Source organism: Silene latifolia, chromosome 3 (assembly GCF_048544455.1).
Source record: "Silene latifolia isolate original U9 population chromosome 3, ASM4854445v1, whole genome shotgun sequence".
Lineage (NCBI taxonomy): Eukaryota > Viridiplantae > Streptophyta > Magnoliopsida > Caryophyllales > Caryophyllaceae > Silene > Silene latifolia.
This window is the reverse complement of record NC_133528.1, coordinates 37412163-37434071: the sequence shown is the minus strand read 5'-3', so window position 1 is coordinate 37434071 and position 21909 is coordinate 37412163. Positions and strand designations below refer to the sequence as shown.

Genomic DNA, 21909 nt, shown 5'->3' with positions numbered 1-21909 from the left:
CATAACCAACGAATTGTGGTGGATGATATAACTTGCACTGGTCAAGTGTTCTACCAACTCGCAATGCACTAGGTATACGTTTTGTAGGGTCTTGCAACAATTGTCAAGATGATTAGCCTAGCACTTCCCATAAGTCCTAGCATATTAGAAAATACTAGTTTGAGTAACTTCTTACTATAACTAAGTATCTTTCCAACTTCTTATTTCTCTTTAAGCTTAATTAGCTTAGGATCTTCATCAATCCTTACGCGTTTTCGAATTTCAATATGTGCAACTTCTTGTCACATAACAGAGTGTTATATCAAAAACTAGAATAGCTCATTAGTTCTCCTTGAGAATTCATGACGATTCTTCTATGGCTTACCAATGAATCATCATGCTCTTAAGCATATGATTCATTATAGGACATTGGCATGATTATTCTAATGGCGGAAACATTAGGTAATGTTAATCATGTAATCAACCATTCTTAGGTTCAATGAATGACCATGACTGCTTATGGTAATTCTATTTTCATCGATATGAATAACCTACGTTTCTCGTTGATTTGATGTGTATATCTGAATACCTATCAAACATCCTATGATGTGATTGGATTCATCTTAGTCCATTTTCATCCAGAATTGAAAACTCAAATACTTCTTTGTGAAAGATAGTACTAGCTCGTCATTCTCAATGAGTAATGAGTTATAAATTTTACAAGATGATTTCTCCCACTAAATTTCATGTCTTCACATGATAATTTCAAACTCCCACTCAATTCCACATGTTTTGTAATTGACTACTCAATCGAAACATTTCAAGAATTGAAATACATTTTGCTTTGCCAAGTTATTAAGATTAAAACCATATATGTTCCCAGCATATCCTTTCAAAATACCTATTTTGAAAAGGTTTCAATCTTAAACTTAGGGAAAGAGATTTTATTCTCTAACTCATTCATTTTTATACTGATGCGTAGCAATGTCATTATTTAAATGTGAAATTCCATTTAATACACGTCCTTCTCAAAATACCCTTTTCTGGAAGGAGGTTTAACCATTTCATTTTCATAATGAGGTTAAGTAATGACACTAGCGTGGTTAACAATTAACTTAGCTTTTGTAGATATCGGCATATCTTCAGTAGATAATATATGTGAAAACATATCCAAAAACCACTGAAAAAATCGAAGTTTATCTATTTTTAGTCCAAAAATGACATTTTTATCATAAAAATCACATTTTAATGCCAATATTATATTAAATGAACAATAAAATCCATAAATAAACCAAAATGTCCTAAAAATCACTTATGACCAGAAACTTTTAACATGCAAGGTTATTGATAGGTTTATCTTCATAAAACCAAATTAATTAGTTTTGTATGTTAATCATATAACTCGGAAAAACTATAAACCGACTTGCATTGCATGCAAACAACCTAAGGCTCATGATACCGCTTGTTGGAAATTATTAATCTCATTATCCAACATATTCATATATGTTACATTTTAATTTTGTCATAATATTAAAACTAGATCTTATGCATGCAAACTACAATAGACAAGAGAAGAAATCGTCATTCTTACTATAGTAGTTTCGGATTTAGGGCACAGGTGAGTTCTCCTTCTCACTTGTTCTTGAGCTTTCCTTACAAATGGAAGAACAAGGATTCAAAGATCGAATCCCTCCTTAAAGCATATACCCAAGACAACCCTTAAAAGACTATTATTATTTGATCTAGAATAATTATAATCTTACTAAAATGACCCAAAAACTATTGTTTTGATCTCTATTATTTCGGTATAGAGAGGAAGGATTTTGGAGATTTTATCTCTCTAATTTTTCATAAGATGTAGAGAGTAAATTATTGTGGACAAGGCCCTCGGGAACTGCGTCCGCGGGATCCACACTAGGCATAATCGACTCGAGGTTCTTTCGAATCGAATTAAGACCAATTAGAGTCGCCACCAAGTTTTTTGGGAACTTGGAACCGTTCAAGTCAACTTTACACCTCTCATCGAAAAGCATAAAGCCAATCGACTACGAGTGATTAAAGATAAAGACTTGTACCCTATATCACTCGATTTGAATGACTCTCGTAATCCAATGGTATTTAGACGGATCCACAAACCATAGATCTTGAGTAAGGGGTGAGGGTACGTGTTAGGAAGCCCATAAGGACACCTAACCCCGCCCGTCAATAACGGCCTCTACTAAGTCAAGTATCGGATTTCAAACAAGGTCATAGCTACTACGATATATGATATGCAAACATCGTTTTAAAACCCTAACATGTGACAACAATTTCTATGTCGTTTAATGCATGAATACTAACTTTGTCAAAGTTGTTTTAGCATGTTGGTTGATTTGAAATAAAAGATGCGCAAACACGGCTTAGGAGGAATGGGGGAGCCATTGGGATCTATCCTATTACAACCCAGGCATTTCATGCCGACACAACGAGAAATAAATTACAACTCAATCTAATTACAACAACTATCGCAATTACTTTGACTCAGATTACAATACAAACTAACAAAATACAACTTAAACTATTAAGTCTTAATAAACGAAACAAATGTAAACAAAAAAGCTAAAGCTAAGTTAGACTAATTAAAGAGGTTAGCCGAATTATTAGTTAATAAAAAAATTAAATTAGAATTAAACTAATTAAATTAAAATAAATAAGTACAAAGGCTTGAAATAAATTAGGTACAACTTATTAATTAAATTGAACCCAACTTATTAAAATTATTCACCAATCCATATTTATTAAAATAGGATTAGTAAACAATTAAAGAAACAAAAGAAGAAAAGAAACTAAAACTGGCAGACCCGTGCAGTGCACGGATCAGAAGTCAGACAGACCCGTGCAAGGCACGGTTTTTGTAGAAAAGCAAAGTTAATTATGTTTTAATTACGAAATCAGTAAAATAAATTACGAAAAAATTCATTAAATTAAATTTACAGATTTTGAACCATAAAAGATAATTAAAACGACTTTTAAAAAATTAGAAATAAATAAAACAAATTAAAGGTTAATTAATTACAAATTGAATTAAATAAATACGAACTAGGTTAGGTACAATTCTAAATCGTCAACGAGTGCAAATGGAAAGGTGTTAAGCACGCACTTCCATGCTAGCGAGAAAATTAGTGAAAGGGAAGATGAATTCAATTAAGTTCTGAGAATTGTTAATCGGTTTTTAAAGCTATGTCGATGTACCCTAATGTGTCTAATTAGGTTATTTAAATGATCGAATGTCGTCTAAATAAGTTATATGTTAACAATCAGAGGTCATACTAACATGTGAATGGTCCTAGGGTGTGTCGAATTGGCCGAAACAAACAAAGGGTCAAAAACGAGGAGCGAAGTTAGAAGTTCGTTTTATTAATGCCCTACCTTGAACACGAGGATATGTAAATGAGACGGGGGTGTACGACCGACTGATGTAGCGGTTTCTTTCCCATCTCAAGTCAACGCGAGTGTTCATGGTGGTACTTTAACTCATACTTGGACTAAACTAGTTTCATAGTTAATTAAACAATCGATAAACAAAAACGATAAACGAATAAAAACAAACTATAAAAAAACAAACATAAAAAAACGAAATAAAAGGGAGAAAGAGGAGGATTTGATGCACCCTCAACCTACATGTATCGTTGACACCGTCTTGGGTCGTAATCGATGGTAGATTTTATCTCGAGAGGCCGTCGTCGACGAAGAAACAAAGCAAACACGCGTTTTTTATCGAATCTGGACAGCAACTTTCAAACAGCGATTTCTCTCTCGTTTCACGATGAAAATTCGATTTAAAAGATGTTTTGAAAACTAGAAAGAGAGGAGAACAGAGATCTTAAAGCAAACCCTGATCTTTTTGAGTTATTGGGCACGAAAAACGAGCACAAACAGAACTGGACAGACAGGAACAAACCGCGAAAACAGAGTGTATAACACTCTGTTTTTCGAGGGATTTCGTGTACCCTCAAGGGCAATTTGGCTCGTAAATCTTTGTCTAATGTGTAGATGGATGTTATATGGTTAATTAGGAATAAGAAACTCGAGTTTTGATGGAGGTTTGAAGGAGGAACGAATTGTTTTTCGAAGAGGACACACAAACTGTTCCAGTTTGGATGTCGGTTTTGTGGAGGGTTTTTGAGATGCAATTAGGGTTTGTTTCCGAGGTTTAAAGCTTGTGAGTGAAGGTAGAATGTATGTAGAACTTAGAGGAATGAATGTATGGTGAAGGGGTGGTATTTATAAGGAGTTAAAGTAGGGTAAAAGAGGGGGAGAGGCAGTCGGGCCTGTTGAGCATAGCTGCTGTCCAGCAGCTTTTGGGGGGTTTTCTAGGGTTCGTTTGGGGGTTTTTCTTGGTGATTAAGGTAAGGTAATATGGGTAGGATATTAGGGTATGGGTTAGGGTTAATGGGCACGGGTTTTGGTGGTATTTGGAGCGGGTTTTGGGCTCGGGATTCATCACGCAAAACAGGGGGTAGGCTGTTTGTATGCTGGCTGTTGGGGGTGATTTGGGATGGGATTGGGCCGTGGTTACGGGGGTTCGAACAGGGGTGGATGGGTAGAGGCTTAGGTTGGTTAGTGTACTCGATATTCGTGCCAACTCGTAAAGAAAACGGGCTCAAAAACTGAGCTAAAATCGAGCTCAAAAACGTGTGTTCAAAACGAGTTTTTCGATTTTTAAATCGATTTTTCAAATCGATTAACACATTGAAATAAATGACTTTTCAAATCAAATATACTCATAAAATGATTTTTCAAATCAAATATTTATTTTATTTTCAATAAAATAAACTTGAGAAAATAAATTCTAAAAAGCTTTAATTTAAATATCATTTAAATTAATAAAATGAATTCACTTAAAAAAAACATTAATTTAAATATCATTTAAATTAATAAAATACTTCATTGACGACGCCCATTCTACATCGTAAAACGAGCTCCAAATAATGACAATGACAACTAAAGAATACATGTGTCCTATCATCATCGGGTGTTTGTCGGGTTCTCTATAAAACCAATATCGACGGATACGGGTATCTACAGAGCCCCCACTTTGACTGAGGCTTGGACAGGGCGAAAGTCAAAGTATACCCCAGGTCCCTCTCGACCTGAGGATTCTGCGGGTCGTTTATAGTCCATTAGACTTGCGTATGTAAGCTCGCCATAAGAAGAGATCATACCTGAAACTTCGTCGGGGATTGACTCTTGCTTCTGTTGCGTCGAATTATCATCGTTGGTCATCGACCCATAAATTGCATATATGGTGGATTGAGCCTTATCCTTAGGCGCCTACGTATCCGTTTCTGACGGAATCAAACCCGCGTCGTAGTTCGGCCACTGCTGACACATGCCCAAAGTTTATCATCTGCTGGCACTTGTCCAAAATTCATCATCTGTTGACACTTGCCAAAAACTTATCATCTGCTGGCACTTGTCCGAAAGGGACGGGACTTTCCAAGGAGGTTGTCGCCGCTTTCATCATTTGCTTTCAGCTACGGAATTCTTCCATTTCATACTCTTGTATTGAATTGAATTCTTGGTGGACATCATCCTTTACATCTTGATAATGGTCTCTGAAGCCAACGGCTTCAGAGCCCCCAGTTTGCAATGGCTCTAAAGTCGAAGACTTTAGAGCCCCCAGTTGAAGCATATCCTGCTATATTTGAAACACAAAAACGTACTAGCAATAATCATCACATAAGCACATTTGGATCATCGATCTTGAAATTGGATCATTTGAAATACTGGGTCATCGACCCGAAAATTGAATTTGAAAATTTTGAATAATTGGGCCATCGACCCGAAGTTTGAATTTGACATCACTTGGAATATTGGGCCATCGACCCTTCGAAAATTGAATTTGAAAATTTTGAATAATTGGGCCGTCGACCCGAAGTTTAATTTTGACATCACTTGGAATATTGGGCCATCGACCCTTCGAAAATTGAATTTGAAATTTTGAAAGATTGGGCCACCGACCCGAAATGATTCTACTACTTGGATCATCCATCCACAATTCGCAAAAAGTTTTTGGAATTTTGAAATTTTGAAATTTTTGGCATTTTGAAATCGAACCTTGATGGGTGAGCATGAAATACGACTCAGACACTCCGTATGACTCGTAAACAACGTGGGCGTAGCCCGCTACCGTAAAACAAAAAGGAAAATAAAACCGTAAGTGTGCACGGGTTTTAATTCAATTATGGAATTGTTGGGGGTAAAAATATAAATTCGCCGTTCCGGCGCCAAAAGATGGCAAATGGGAATCACAAGGTCGTCGGACTTGGGACGAAGATATCGTATGGCATGGTCGTGCTCCCGAGGGCACATGGGAATCAAGATCACTTGGCATTGACAGGGTGGATTAAACTCACGGAGCAACAACGTTGGCTTCGCCTGACACTAAACACAGACTGATCTTATGAAAGCACTTAGACATCACACATCACTCTTGTTGGGAATATTCTGTCACTCTTCTCCTCGCCTCCTTTCTTTTCAGCGAGTTTCATCATTTCTTGCCATCGCCTTCTTTCTTTTCAGCGGGCTTTTACTATTTTTTCTTCCACGCCTTCTTTCTTTTCAGCGGGTTTTTCATATCTTCTGTTCCCAACAGAAATCCACATCTATGTGACTCAGCATCTCTGCCTAATCCGTTAGATAAAGCTCATTCTGAGACTTGATACTATTCATCCGAACCTATATCCTCATCCTAGCCTACATCGAGTGCTAAGACCGACTCAAACAAAGGTGGCTTCATTTGGACTTGGTTAGGACCCGTAAGAAACCGACAAGATGACAACTTGGATGATGGGTGGATTGAATCCCTTATTCTGAAGGACTGCCTATGTATTCGCGTGGTGCGAAATCAAATCCGACGTAGTTCGATCAAGGTGCATAAACTTGGCATATTGATTGTGTGTACACACTCGAAGGTTTTACCTAAGGTATCATGTCGTATCCCATTCTAGCCTGTAAGGTACCGTTAAATCCCGTGTCTAGGGTTGGTACAAAAGGTTGTGGTTCTTTGGGATGTGGAGCTTGGCAACAAAAGGCTTGAATAGTGGACCGTCATTCTGAAGGTTCATTTTCTGGTGCTAAGGCCAATGGGTTATGGCTGCTGATGTGGTTGGAATGGGTGTCTCGGGTTTGATGAACCACGAGTGCAAATGGGTTGAAAAATGATGTGGGTTCAAATTTCCATGTCTGGGCCCTAAAGGCTGGCTGTAACAACACAAGCGGAATAATTCTCAAAATTCCCAACTATCCCTTTGTAACTGTCTCAGGAAGGACTTAGAGGGTAAAGAGGTTACTACTTAAGCTTTTGGGCTTCGCCCATTGAACCTCAACTATGGGTACTTGACTTGAATTCTGGCTTCCGTAACTTCGACATTCAACCAAAAAGCATTCCGCAATAACTTCAACATCTTTTTTCTTTTTTCTTTTTCTTTCATCTTTTTTCATTTTTTTTCTTTTGCTTTTTTTTTCGTCCTTTTTTTTTCTTCTCATCTTTTCATTCTTTTTCATCTTTTTTTTCTTCTCTTCTTGAAAATGGTCTTCTATTCATTCTCTTAGTCATAAATGGATACACCTTGAAAACTGGGCTTCGCCAACTAATTTGGGGTCAGAATTAACAAATCCTTGTTACAACGGGTTGATATCTTCTCTCTTCGAGATGGGATGATTTTATAGGGAAAAGGCTTGTCTTCCGTCATTGATAGGGGAAACAAGGAGCTAGTCCGGGTTCGTCATAGAATCATCTAAAAGCTTATCATAAACATTGGTTCTGATGGAGGTTTTCTACCGCCAGACATGGAATAGGTAAAGGAATCAAACACGGGATCCTAGTGTACCTTACATTTTGAAACGGGACATATTTCTACCCCAGGGATGCCTTTGAGTGTGTTGTGCATTTTATCATGCTTTCAGAATGATTGAGGATTGAAAACAAAACAAATTGGGAAACGAAACTGCAACCTTTTATTGGAATGGCAAAAGTTTAACAAACTCGAAAGAACGATTCCTAGGACACACCCTAGGTCATCGCGGAACAAACGACTCAACTTCAAGAAAATAAAGTCCTAGACTCGACTCGACTAAGATAAGAAAACGGATCCCGACTCATAATTTTCAAATCTGGTCTTGAGCTTTCTCTTGTTCAGCTGTCAGCTTAGATGCTCGGCTTTTGTTCTTGATCCCTTTGATGGTCTGCCTCCATCCCGAGGTAGTCCTCTGAGGATCTACGCCAGTGATGAAGGTTGGTGAATCGAATTGTCCTTTATTAACTTCGTTAACGAGAGGAGTACATTCTGGAGCAAGACTCCCGACTTGAATTTCATTCTTCGGGTTTGGCAAGAATGCACAGCAATCCACAAATATTTACCCGATAAACACCCCTTTCAAGTGACATGGGCGGATAAGATGGGAATAATCGACATTGTCTTCGACAGAAACAAAGTTGGCGTGATCGCCAAATGGATTGGTGATGTTATTGGGTTTAACAGTTGGGATCGGGAGTGTTCCATTCTCAATCATGTCTTGGATTTCGTGCTTCATCGATAGCACCTTTCCTTTCAAGATATCATGGCCTTTCCCTTGGTGGAAGGCACAGTAGGCATTTGGTTTATACCATTTACCTTGTTGATCAGCGGGAGGGTCCGGAGTCGGACCAATAGGCTTCAGCTTTCCTTGGGCTATGAGCCTTTGGAGAGCGTATGTATAAGTGCATCCAATATCGGTGAATGCCCTAGGTGTTTGGCGCTGCGACTTCTTCGATTGCCCTTCTAAGAGATTGATGGCTTCATCCAAATGGGTCGTTGCTGAGGCTTTGGTCCTAGACGATGAGGCCCCTTGGTATCCTTTTGGCTTCTCAACTTCTGCCATTCGGACGTCATCTTCTACCTTTATTCCAATTCTTATCAATTCTTTGAAAGAACCGAAATTCTGGTATTTCAGAGCATTGCGGTAAACAGGTCGTAGATTCTTTACGAACTTATCTACCATTTCGACTTCATCGGCTTTTTGGCTAACTTCACGCTTTCAGCGCCATCTTGCAAGGAATTCAAGAAAGCCTTCTTTTTCTTTCCGTGTCATCACCTCCAATGTTCTTATGTTGGTTTGAATCTCGACATTGTCGAGATAGTGCTTGCGAACTCCACCATAATATCTTCGAAAGTGGGGAAGTTCTTAAGGTCAATATTGTAGAACCACGCCTTCGGTGTTCATCCGAGAGATTGAGCGAAAATTTCGAGAGAGCATGTCGGCAGTACTCCCTTCATGCTAAGTACCCTTTATAGGCCTTAACATGGTGGATGGATCTTGGTGCCCTTGAACTTTGGGATGTCAGTGAGTACCATGTTCGTGGGCAACTTATCCCGCACCGGGGCATAGGCCCTAGCATTCTCATAGTGAATGTTCTTCCCCTTGGAGAGTTTCAAACGGTCTTCGATGAACTTGAACCGTTTTCCCGAGATCGGTCGGTGGTGGAGGGAATCTTCACCCGGCTTAGATTCGATTGCATCCATTCGGGTCATCATGAGGTTCACGACCTCAGTAAGCTTGTTAACAGCATCTTCCATTGCTTGACGTCGGGTTTTTGGCGGCCTTTCTACAAGAAAACCCCGTACTGAGTCAATATTTAAAGTAAGAGCCCCTGCACACTTAAGGACACGACCCCAACTTGACTCAAACAAAGACTCGACTTGAGATTGACTAACCAGAGGTTCGACTCACGGTTGGATCTAGACCTTGGTTCATTTGGACTCGACAAAACGACACGACCCGAATCATCATAATTCGGTTCTAAACCGGACTCGGTGTGACTAACCCGTGATTGGACTAACATAGCCCATAGGTTCGTATGAAACGTCCACAATGGCCTAGCTTGGACGTTTCTGTGGACTATCCTAAACCAAATGGTCGACCAACATGACTCAAAGCCCAAGAGGTGAGCTTGAGTGACCCAACAGGGTCGTGTTCTAGACTCTTAGAACGAAACACACCCGGCCTAACACGGCCATGACCTGGACACGACTTGACGCATTTCATGCTTGGTTAAGGTTCGAGAGGCACTTTGGATTGATTTTGAAAAACGAAAGATTGATTCGAAAACGAGATTTGAAATGGGCAGCATGCCGGCTATAAAAGCTCATTTTGGGCCGAAAATTCTAGTCCTATTTGGGCAGCATTCCGCGTTTTTAAAACCATGCTATTTTGAAAGTAAGTTGTTCAAAAGTTCTGTTTTGAAAAGGACATGGGAAATTTCGAAAAGACTCGGGAAAACAATTTGCACATTGTCATTCTCATGTTACAAGGATGTATGCTCCTAGACATCTCTAAGTCTCGGCCAGTCTTCTACAAGAAGGTCTATGCCCTCCATCCTTTTGCGGTCTTATAGAGCAAGGTGTCTTAAGGTAGAGTACCTAGAAGATCGTCCCCACCATCAAGAACCACGCGAGGTGAAGTGGAAGCGAGCAATGTGCAGCTTCCTAGCATAGTGGGACGTCGCCCCCCACGCATCACGAAGAAACGCTGGGACGGCCCGGGCAAGTCCTTAAGGGTTTATGCATGAATCGTAGCACTATGAGTAATGTTTTACTTTCCAACACTTTCTTTTCAAGTTTCACCTCGGAGGAAAAGACCCTAGAAACAAAGTGTAACTAGTCCTGTTTTCCCCAGCAGAGTCGCCAAACTGTGGACAAGGCCCTCGGGAACTGCGTCCGCGGGATCCACACTAGGCATAATCGACTCAAGGTTCTTTCGAATCGAATTAAGACCAATTAGAGTCGCCACCAAGTTTTTTGGGAACTTGGAACCGTTCAAGTCAACTTTACACCTCTCATCGAAAAGCATAAAGCCAATCGACTACGAGTGATTAAAGATAAAGACTTGTACCCTATATCACTCGATTTGAATGACTCTCGTAATCCAATGGTATTTAGACGGATCCACAAACCATAGATCTTGAGTAAGGGGTGAGGGTACGTGTTAGGAAGCCCATAAGGACACCTAACCCCGCCCGTCAATAACGGCCTCTACTAAGTCAAGTATCGGATTTCAAACAAGGTCATAGCTACTACGATATATGATATGCAAACATCGTTTTAAAACCCTAACATGTGACAACAATTTCTATGTCGTTTAATGCATGAATACTAACTTTGTCAAAGTTGTTTTAGCATGTTGGTTGATTTGAAATAAAAGATGCGCAAACACGGCTTAGGAGGAATGGGGGAGCCATTGGAATCTATCCTATTACAACCCAGGCATTTCATGCCGACACAACGAGAAATAAATTACAACTCAATCTAATTACAACAACTATCGCAATTACTTTGACTCAGATTACAATACAAACTAACAAAATACAACTTAAACTATTAAGTCTTAATAAACGAAACAAATGTAAACAAAAAAGCTAAAGCTAAGTTAGACTAATTAAAGAGGTTAGCCGAATTATTAGTTAATAAAAAAATTAAATTAGAATTAAACTAATTAAATTAAAATAAATAAGTACAAAGGCTTGAAATAAATTAGGTACAACTTATTAATTAAATTGAACCCAACTTATTAAAATTATTCACCAATCCATATTTATTAAAATAGGATTAGTAAACAATTAAAGAAACAAAAGAAGAAAAGAAACTAAAATCGCGGCGGACCGTGCGATGCACGGATCGAAAGTCGAACAGACCCATGCAAGGCACGGTTTTTGTAGAAAAGCAAAGTTAATTATGTTTTAATTACGAAATCAGTAAAATAAATTACGAAAAAATTCATTAAATTAAATTTACAGATTTTGAACCATAAAAGATAATTAAAACGACTTTTAAAAAATTAGAAATAAATAAAACAAATTAAAGGTTAATTAATTACAAATTGAATTAAATAAATACGAACTAGGTTAGGCACAATTCTAAATCGTCAACGAGTGCAAATGGAAAGGTGTTAAGCACGCACTTCCATGCTAGCGAGAAAATAAGTGAAAGGTAAGATGAATTCAATTAAGTTACAGAATTGTTAATCGGTTTTTAAAGCTATGTCGATGTACCCTAATGTGTCTAATTAGGTTATTTAAATGATCGAATGTCGTCTAAATAAGTTATATGTTAACAATCAGAGGTCATACTAACATGTGAATGGTCCTAGGGTGTGTCGAATTGGCCGAAACAAACAAAGGGTCAAAAACGAGGAGCGAAGTTAGAAGTTCGTTTTATTAATGCCCTACCTTGAACACAAGGATATGTAAATGAGACGGGGGTGTACGACTGACTGATGTAGCGGTTTCTTTCCCATCTCAAGTCAACGTGGGTGTTCATGGTGGTACTTTAACTCATACTCGGACTAAACTAGTTTCATAGTTAATTAAACAATCGATAAACAAAAACGATAAACGAATAAAAACAAACTATAAAAAAACAAACATAAAAAAACGAAATAAAAGGGAGAAAGAGGAGGATTTGATGCACCCTCAACCTACATGTATCGTTGACACCGTCTTGGGTCGTAATCGATGGTAGATTTTATCTCGAGAGGCCGTCGTCGACGAAGAAACAAAGCAAACACGCGTTTTTTATCGAATCTGGACAGCAACTTTCAAACAGCGATTTCTCTCTCGTTTCACGATGAAAATTCGATTTAAAAGATGTTTTGAAAACTAGAAAGAGAGGAGAACAGAGATCTTAAAGCAACCCCTGCTCTTTTTGAGTTATTGGGCACGAAAAACGAGCACAAACAGAACTGGACAGACAGGAACAAACCGCGAAAACAGAGTGTATAACACTTTGTTTTTCGAGGGATTTCGTGTACCCTCAAGGGCAATTTGGCTCGTAAATCTTTGTCTAATGTGTAGATGGATGTTATATGGTTAATTAGGAACAAGAAACTCGAGTTTTGATGGAGGTTTGAAGGAGGAACGAATTGTTTTTCGAAGAGGACACACAAACTGTTCCAGTTTGGATGTCGGTTTTGTGGAGGGTTTTTGAGAGGCAATTAGGGTTTGTTTCCGCGGTTTAAAGCTTGTGAGTGAAGGTAGAATGTATGTAGAACTTAGAGGAATGAATGTATGGTGAAGGGGTGGTATTTATAAGGAGTTAAAGTAGGGTAAAAGAGGGGGAGAGGCAGTCGGGCCTGTTGAGCATAGCTGCTGTCCAGCAGCTTTTGGGGGGTTTTCTAGGGTTCGTTTGGGGGTTTTTCTTGGTGATTAAGGTATGGTAATATGGGTAGGATATTAGGGTATGGGTTAGGGTTAATGAGCACGGGTTTTGGTGGTATTTGGAGCGGGTTTTGGGCTCGGGATTCATCACGCAAAACAGGGGGTAGGCTGTTTGTATGCGGGCTGTTGGGGGTGATTTGGGATGGGATTTGGGCCGTGGTTACGGGGGTTCGAACAGGGGTGGATGGGTAGAGGCTTAGGTTGGTTAGTGTACTCGATATTCGTGCCAACTCGTAAAGAAAACAGGGGTGGATGGGTAGAGGCTTAGGTTGGTTAGTATACTCATAAAATGATTTTTCAAATCAAATATTTATTTTATTTTCAATAAAATAAACTTGAGAAAATAAATTCTAAAAAGCTTTAATTTAAATATCATTTAAATTAATAAAATGAATTCACTTAAAAAAACATTAATTTAAATATCATTTAAATTAATAAAATACTTCATTGACGACGCCCATTCTACATCGTAAAACGAGCTCCAAATAATGACAATGACAACTAAAGAATACATGTGTCCTATCATCATCGGGTGTTTGTCGGGTTCTCTATAAAACCAATACCGACGGATACGGGAATCTACAATTATATTTCTTACACTAGAATTATAATGTAAAGTAGTGAATGAATTATTAGAGAGAAAAACCTCTATAATGACCCTTTGAAAACCGGTTGGCATGGGGAGAGTAGAGCCAATGCATGAGCTTGTAATTCTTCTCAAGAAAAACTAGGTTTGCATGGCTACAAGCTAGTTATAACCATTATGCTTTCCACTTAATTATTTAACACAATTTAAACATTATACTCCCTCCATTTTTCGGCACTTACATAAAATGGGAGGTCCATTTTATTTTGTCATTTGTCAATTGTGACATATGTGACATGTTACTTGTCTTATGAAATTGTAATGTATTTTTAACATATTAAAAATCAACATACTCATAAAATATGTCATTTACAAAATCGACTAGTAATTCGTAATTACTTGTACCAAAACGGTTTACCAAATTATAAATTACAACGTCTTGTATTTATAATAAATTATTCATTCAGTTCCAATTGTTTCCGTAAACAATAATTTCATCTAAGTAATAGAACAATTAGATCACTTAGACCACATCTTATTTAATCAAATTACAATGAGACACGTAAATATTACTTCCAAAATCGTCCGTCAATTTAAGTAATTTAATTAACTCGTATCGTCATACGATCCATTAAATGTTCAATTAAGAGTATCATCCTATAGGTATGACCTTACGGGATCAACTAATCACCACCGTCGTACGACAGTAATGTCAAACTCTAGTCAGCCAATTATTACCGATATGTGTGGACCAGTTGACTGTAAAATGTTACTTCGCACATGTATTCTTAAATATGAGATTTAAACATGTGATCATCATGATCAATAGTTGTGATCGCATTATTGTCGGAGGACAATTATTCCAACAGGCTTTACAGCCATCTTTCCAACAATCCCCTACAGATGGCGAAGAAAGCAAAGAGAAGAAATTTCTGGGTAAAGGAAGGATTGGATAATTAGGTATCAATATCTTTCGATTTAAATTGACACTTTAGTGAAATGAGGAAACAACTTACTTACGGCGAGAGAATATCTTGCTATTTGAATTCCTAGCTAAGCTTCGGTCGATACCCCCCACAACACATATCATACCTTTAGAATTAAGATCGTCCCGCGATTTCAAAGTGCAACGCGCTTTTTAGAGCTATGCGTTTACCTTGGTACTAACAGATGTGTTCACAAGACTTCTCATAGTCTTATGATCATTACACCTACGTAGGTGGCTCAAGTGCTTCTCAATAACAGTTATTGCATGAGCCATTAAGGACATATGTCCAACCTCGTGTATGATTCATCAAGTGCGTCTCAAAAGCACCACCTTTTATGGCTATGAATAATATAATGCCATAGAAATAGAAACTTTAGGCCTAGTCACTCTTGACTTATGGACTTAAGCCCTATTCCCCTCGACGTTTCAACGACTAGTCTCCTAGTCAATCCCTTATTAAAGGGATCAGCCAGATTGCTTTCGGACTTCACATAGTCCAAAGCGATAACTCCATTGTCAAGAAGTTGTTTAACTGCAGCGTGCCCAATTCGAATGTGTCTTTTCTTTGCATTATAGACACTATTCTTAGCAGCACCAATAGCTGCTTGTGAGTCACAATGTAGGGAGACCGGTGTTTTCCGACCTCCCCACACTGGTACATTTGCCAATAGGTTTTTCAACCAATCAGCCTCTTGTCATGCCAACTCAAGAGCTATGAACTCCGACTCCATGGTAGAGCGTGCAATACAAGTCTGTTTAGTACACTTCCACGATATAGCACCTCCACCCATGGTGAAGAAATAACCGCTAGTAGAACAGATCTCATCGTTACCTGAAACTCAATTTGCATCACAATATCCTTCTAACACAGTAGGAAATTTACTATAATGCAAGCAATGGTCAACTGTTCCTTTTAGGTATTTTAGTAAACGACGAAGAGCATTCCAATGTTCACTACTAGGGTTATGTGTATAATAACTCAGTCTACTAACTGCATAAACAATATCAGGTCGAGTACAGTTCATAAGAAACATCACACTACCTAAGATTTTAGCATACTCTTCTTGGGATACACTCTTACCCAAGTTTTTACATAAATGTATACTAGCATCATAGGGTGTCCTAGCAGGCACATCATCAAAGCAGTTAAACTTTTTCAACACTTTTTCCACATAATGAGATTGACTTAAAGAAATTCCTTTAGAGTTTCGAATAACCTTAACTCCGAGGATTACATCAGCTTCTCCTAAGTCCTTCATGTCAAATTGTGATGACAAAAATTCTTTGGTTTTAATTATTACCACCAAATTATTACCAAGTATTAACATGTCATCAACATAAAGGCATATAAGCACACAATCAGATTCTATTACCTTTGAATATACACATGAATCAGAATTGTTAACCATATAGCCATTACTTACCAAAGTATTGTTAAATTTCTCATACCACTGTTTAGGTCCTTGTTTTAGACAATATAGTGATTTGTTTGGTTTACACACTTTATTCTCTTGACCCTTAATAACAAAACTTTCAGGTTGCGACATGTAGATCTCTTCCCCTAGCTTCCCATTCAAAAAAGCAGTTTTAACATCCATCTGATGAATAATAAGATTATGAATGGCAGCTAAGGCGACAAGAGTTCTTATAGTCGAAATTTTAGTCATAGGAGAATAAGTATCAAAAAAGTCAATGTCTTTCTTTTGTGTAAACCCTCTAACCACAAGTCTATCTTTGAACTTTTCTATTATACCGTCAAGTCTCATTTTCTTTTTAAAGATCCATTTACTCGTAATGGGTTTACTACCTTTAGGTAAATCAGTCAACTCCTAAGTCTGATTAGACACAATAGAATCAAGTTCATTTTTAATAGCATCTTTTCAAAAATTAGCATCAATAGATTTCATTGCCTCATTATACGTTTTTGGATCATCTTCCATTAAAAAAGCTGAAACAAACTCATCACTAGCACAAACAGAGTATCCATGTTCAGACAGCAAAGTTGAAACAAAATAAACTTCAAAGTTCTTTGGACATCTAGGTCTCTTAGTCCTTCTAGGTTCAACAATATGATCAATAGAAGAGCTACTACTAGCATGTGAAGAGATATCATTAGATGTAATAGGTAAACTAGGAGGTGAATCAACATTCTTCTTTAATGGAAAAACATGCTCAAAAAACACAACATCTCTAGCTTCAGATATAGAACGATCACTCAAAGACATGAATCTATATGCAGAACTATTTTGAGCATAACCAATAAAAACACAATCATAGGTTTTTGGTCCAACGGTAGGTCTCCTAAAGTCAGGTAAACCCACTTTAGCCAAACACCCCCATACCCTAAGGAAGCTCAGGTTAGGAGGATATCCCTTCCAAATCTCGTAGGGTGTCTTGTCAAGTTTCTTATGAGGTACATAGTTAAGAATGTGACAAGCCGATAGAATTGCTTCCCCCCACATATCGTCATATAGGCCAGAACTTAAAAGCATAGCTTTCATCATTTCTTTTAAAGTTCTATTTTTTCGTTCAACTACTCCATTAGACTGAGGTAAGTAAGGTGGACTAGTTTCATGAATTAGACCGTTTTTCTCACAAAACGCGGCTAAATAATTAGACTTATACTCGCCTCCTCTGTCAGACCTTACCCTTTTTATTTTCATGTCGAGTTGATTTTCGACTTCAGTTTTCAAATTCATAAACGATTGTTTTGCTTCATCTTTTGTTTTAAGCAAATATACTTTGGTGTATCGCGAGCAATCATCTATAAAAGTCACATAATAATTTTTCCCACCTCTACTTGCAATATTCTTGAAGTCAGCTAGGTCGGTGTGAATTAGTTCAAGAAGACTCATATTCCTAGTGTTAACTGGTCTACTTGGTTTCTTTGTGAATTTAGCTTCAACACAGCTAGCACATTTAGAGAATTCTTGACTCGTCAAACTTGGAATTAAACTCATAATTCTAAGTTTTTTAATGTAATCAACATTCACATGACCAAATCTACCATGCCAAACATCAATAGACTCAGCGATATAAGCAGAAGTAGATGCAATATTACTAGAAACTAAATCAGAGTTCAATACAAAAAGACCCCTAGACAGATAACCCTTGCCCACAAATTCCCCATTACGCGACATTATCACCTTGTCAGCCTCAAAAACAAGTTTCAAACCAGCTTTGTTTAATAAGGCACAAGACACTAGGTTTCGACGTAACGAGGGTACATACAAAACATTGTTTAGAGCAAGTGTTTTCCCCGAGGTGAGTTTGAGAAAGATCTTGCCTTTACCTTTGATCATTGCGGATGAAGAATTACCCATGAAAACGCATTCCCCATCAGCTACTTCCTCGAACTCAGCGAATAACCCCTTATCAGCACAGAGGTGTCTAGAAGCGGCAGTGTCCAAGACCCATTGAACAACATTACCCACCAGATTAGCTTCCATAACCATAGCAGCAATGACATCATCAGTCACAGTATTGGCTTCAGCAGATTTCTTTTTGGAGCATTGGTACGCTTTGTGATCAGCTTTTCCACAGACATAGCAAACAATTGGCCCTTTAGCTTTCTGGATCTTAGCAACCGGTTTAGTGTGCTTCGCTGGACAATTCTTCTTAGCTTGACCCTGTCCTTTAGTTTGACTAACCTTGGTCTTAACCTTACCCTTGGATTTTTCAGCATAAGACGGACCACCAGACTCAACCAAATTAGCTTTAACAGAAGCAGTAGGAGCAATCACAGACACACTAATGTTTTTGTTTTTGAGACGATTTGCCTCCTCGGTCCTCATGTGACCCACTAGATCTTGGAGTGAAAGGCCCTTTTTCTTATGCTTAAGATGGTTCCTATAGTCAGACTAGGAATGAGGGAATTTTTTGAGTAACACATTTGCCAGAAAAATCTCATCTAGTTCCATCCCCTCATTAACGACATCCGCACACAAGTTCTCATAGACATGAACTTGTTCCATAATAGGTTTGTCATCTACCATCTGAAACCCAAGCCACTTCCCCACGACATATTTCTTTTTACCCGCATCATCAGCCCCGTATTTTTTCTTTAGCAATTCCCATTTTGTCTTAGCAGATTTATGAACCATAAATAAGTCAAAAAGCGTATTAGTCATATGATTAAGAAGATGACACTTAGCCGTTTTATTATCCTTATCATGTTTTTTAATAGACTGAGCATTTGACTTAACCGTAGAAATAACAAGTGGGGTGGTCTCAACAGACGTAGCAGCAGGTTCAGTTACAGGAGCAGGAGGGTCAGAAAATAAGACGTAATCATTTTCTAACTGCTCAAAAAACATAAGTAATTTCTGAGACCATCTCTTATAATTCTGACCATCTAAGGGTTCTAATTTTGACAAATCAGGTAGAGTTTTTGACAGAACCGACATTGCCACAGCAACAATTAATATAGTTTTCAAATTGTTAGACGGAAATTGCAGTAACAATGTAAAAAAGGAGATTAGAAGAATATAACCCGATTTGTAGTGACGTAGTATGAGAGCCACTACCTTGAAAACTATATTCCGGTATAACCGTGGTGGCGATCAGTAATTGGCCGGTAGTTGCCCAAGGATTTACACTACTGCACTCAGGCACGCCCACTCGAGATTGAAAGCATTGGAATGATATAATATCTTTACCCAGAAATAATATAAGATGAGAAGAAGAGAAAGAAGATAGGAGAATGTTGTTGTGTATTCTGCAGTGTGTGCCTGATGCTCTATTTATAGGAAATATGAGCAGGTAGAGGAGCAAAAACATGTTCCTAAAACAAGGCAACAAACCGAGAAAGTGGGAGCAAGACTCTCTCCCACTAACAGACATGTTGACTGACTATTAACACAAAAACAAGCCCATACACACAGAAGAGAAAAAAAAAGGTAAAAGGGGGTCGTTGGTTCGGCGTGCGGGCTCTACCCAAACCCGAGCTCCAGCTCAAGCCAGGCTGGTCCAATAATCCCAACAAAAGCCTCCTTGGTCCACACAATTAACTAATAAAAGTCACTTGTCGATATAAATTGACCAAGGAAACAATAACCCACCGATGTGGGACAAAGATTGTGAAACTTGGATAAACCAAGTTGGCTTTCCAATAGTAATTGGGTCACGCTGCTCCGGTGCTGTTGCTTGTCGGTGATGGACGAATATGGGTCAGGCGAGCAGAGGAGCTGGTGTCTGACAAGTCGAGTAGCGGTGGAATCGAATTAATTAGTGGCTGCAATCGGTGTCGTTGTTCCGTGGTTGTTGTCGATTTGGTGGTCCCACGGTGGTCTGACCGGATGAATAGGTACGAGTCTCAAGCGGTGGTGAAATGGGCTTGTGGTGGCAGGAGATGGTGAAGTAGAGTAATGGATCTGGCTTGCTCGCCTGGTGGTCGGAGTTGTTGATGAGGCAAAGTCGGAGGCTGCTGGTGTGGGATTTATCTGTATGCATCCCTTTAAATTTAAGGATTATAACGAATACTAAAGTGATGATTGCTAGTCATAAAATTAAATTACATAAACAAAATAGAGAATGAAGAAATCAACCTTTGGTCCTTGCTAATTCGGCCTAAGAACAATATTGCAATGATATTCGCCTATTAGTTGCACCCAAGATGCTCCGAGAAATACCCCTCAAATTGCTAGAATGAGATCCCCAATTTTCTGTAAAATATTTAGGGTTTTCTGTGTGTAGATAGATGAGAGAAAATGCTGAAAAATTAGGTTATGAAATGATCTCCTTTTCACTTCTTATATCCGAAATTAAGTGAGAATAAGGGGGAGATATTTCTTTTCCTATTTTCGGCTACCCTAACCGAAATAAGAGATCTCTTTCTCTTATTTTCGGTTTTTTTATTTACCTACCAAAAATATTTTGGTAGTATACAAAAATGTATAAAATGTGTAAATTGTCATCTAGTGAGGATCGAACCCATGACCTCTTGGTTTGTGTACCCTCACTATTACCACTATGACACATTCAACTTGTTGATATTAAATATAACCAATTACATTTAATTACGAATTAACAGATTAATTCGTCCAAGCTAACATTACATACATTTAATTAAATATAACTTATTATATTCAATTTACGAATTGACAGTTAATTTGTCTCAACTAATATTATTTAATCTTCATTAAATAATTTTCTCATCAACACATTGACTAACTGTTTAGTCATATTAGGCATCAATGTGATCATATTTCTATAACCACATCTCTCAAACACATCCTATAGGTGTGACCTTTAGGGACCAGTTGATCACCGCCATCTGTATGATAATAACGTCAAACTTTCTAGCAAGCCAACCGTAATTAGGTAAACGTTAATCAACTGATTAAATATACGAAGTATACCCTTGTGAACCTGTAAGAGATTTACAAATGTTATCACACTAATTTGTGGAGGACACAAGCTCCAACAGCTGGTTTGTTGGTTCTGGCGAGGAGCAAGAAAGGAATAGAAGGACGGTGCTCGTGGTGTGAATGACAAAGAGGCGAGTTGTTGTTGTGAATCTCGGTGGTGGCGGCAGATGGTTGTTGTCAGCGATGAAGATGGAGCATCAGGTGTCGAGTTAGGTGCCAAAATGCTGGTCTCGGTTGCTTTGCAGGCTGTTGATGACGATTGAACAGTGGGAAAGAGCTATTACAGCACGAGCGTGGTACTTCTGATGGTATGGAGCTCCAGCGGAGTCGGGTCCGCGTGAATTTGATGACGTGGTGCAGGGAGTGTCGATGTCGAGTTGATAATTTAGGGGTATTTTAATGTTGATTGGTAATGATGAAATGAAAGAATGGTGAGTTGATATGGGTGATTATAGTTTGATTATTAAGGGAAATTTGGTGTTTGATTTTGTGGGAAAATGGAACTTTAATGGAGGAGGTTGTTAAAATTATAAGGTGATAATGGTGTTTGGCTAAAGTCAAACTTTGACTTTGACTTTTGATTCGGGTTATTCATTTCACTTGACTCGCTTAAATCCGCTTGCTTGAATTGCTTTGATGCCTACAAAAATCAAACAACGGAAGCAATACCGAAATCCCGACAAGTGAAACTTATTTCTAATAGTTTAAATAAAACTAATAATTTCTAGTTAAGTAGTAAAATGAGCTATTCGAT

General features: G+C 38.2%; 1 protein-coding gene across 1 annotated transcript; it reads right to left on the bottom strand.

Moving 5' to 3' along the window:
• Positions 1–18647: 18647 nt before the first annotated feature.
• Positions 18648–19193, bottom strand: LOC141648952 (uncharacterized). Its single transcript, XM_074457656.1, has one exon. The coding sequence runs from the start codon at positions 19191–19193 to the stop codon at positions 18648–18650; it is 546 nt and encodes a 181-aa protein (XP_074313757.1).
• Positions 19194–21909: the final 2716 nt, after the last annotated feature.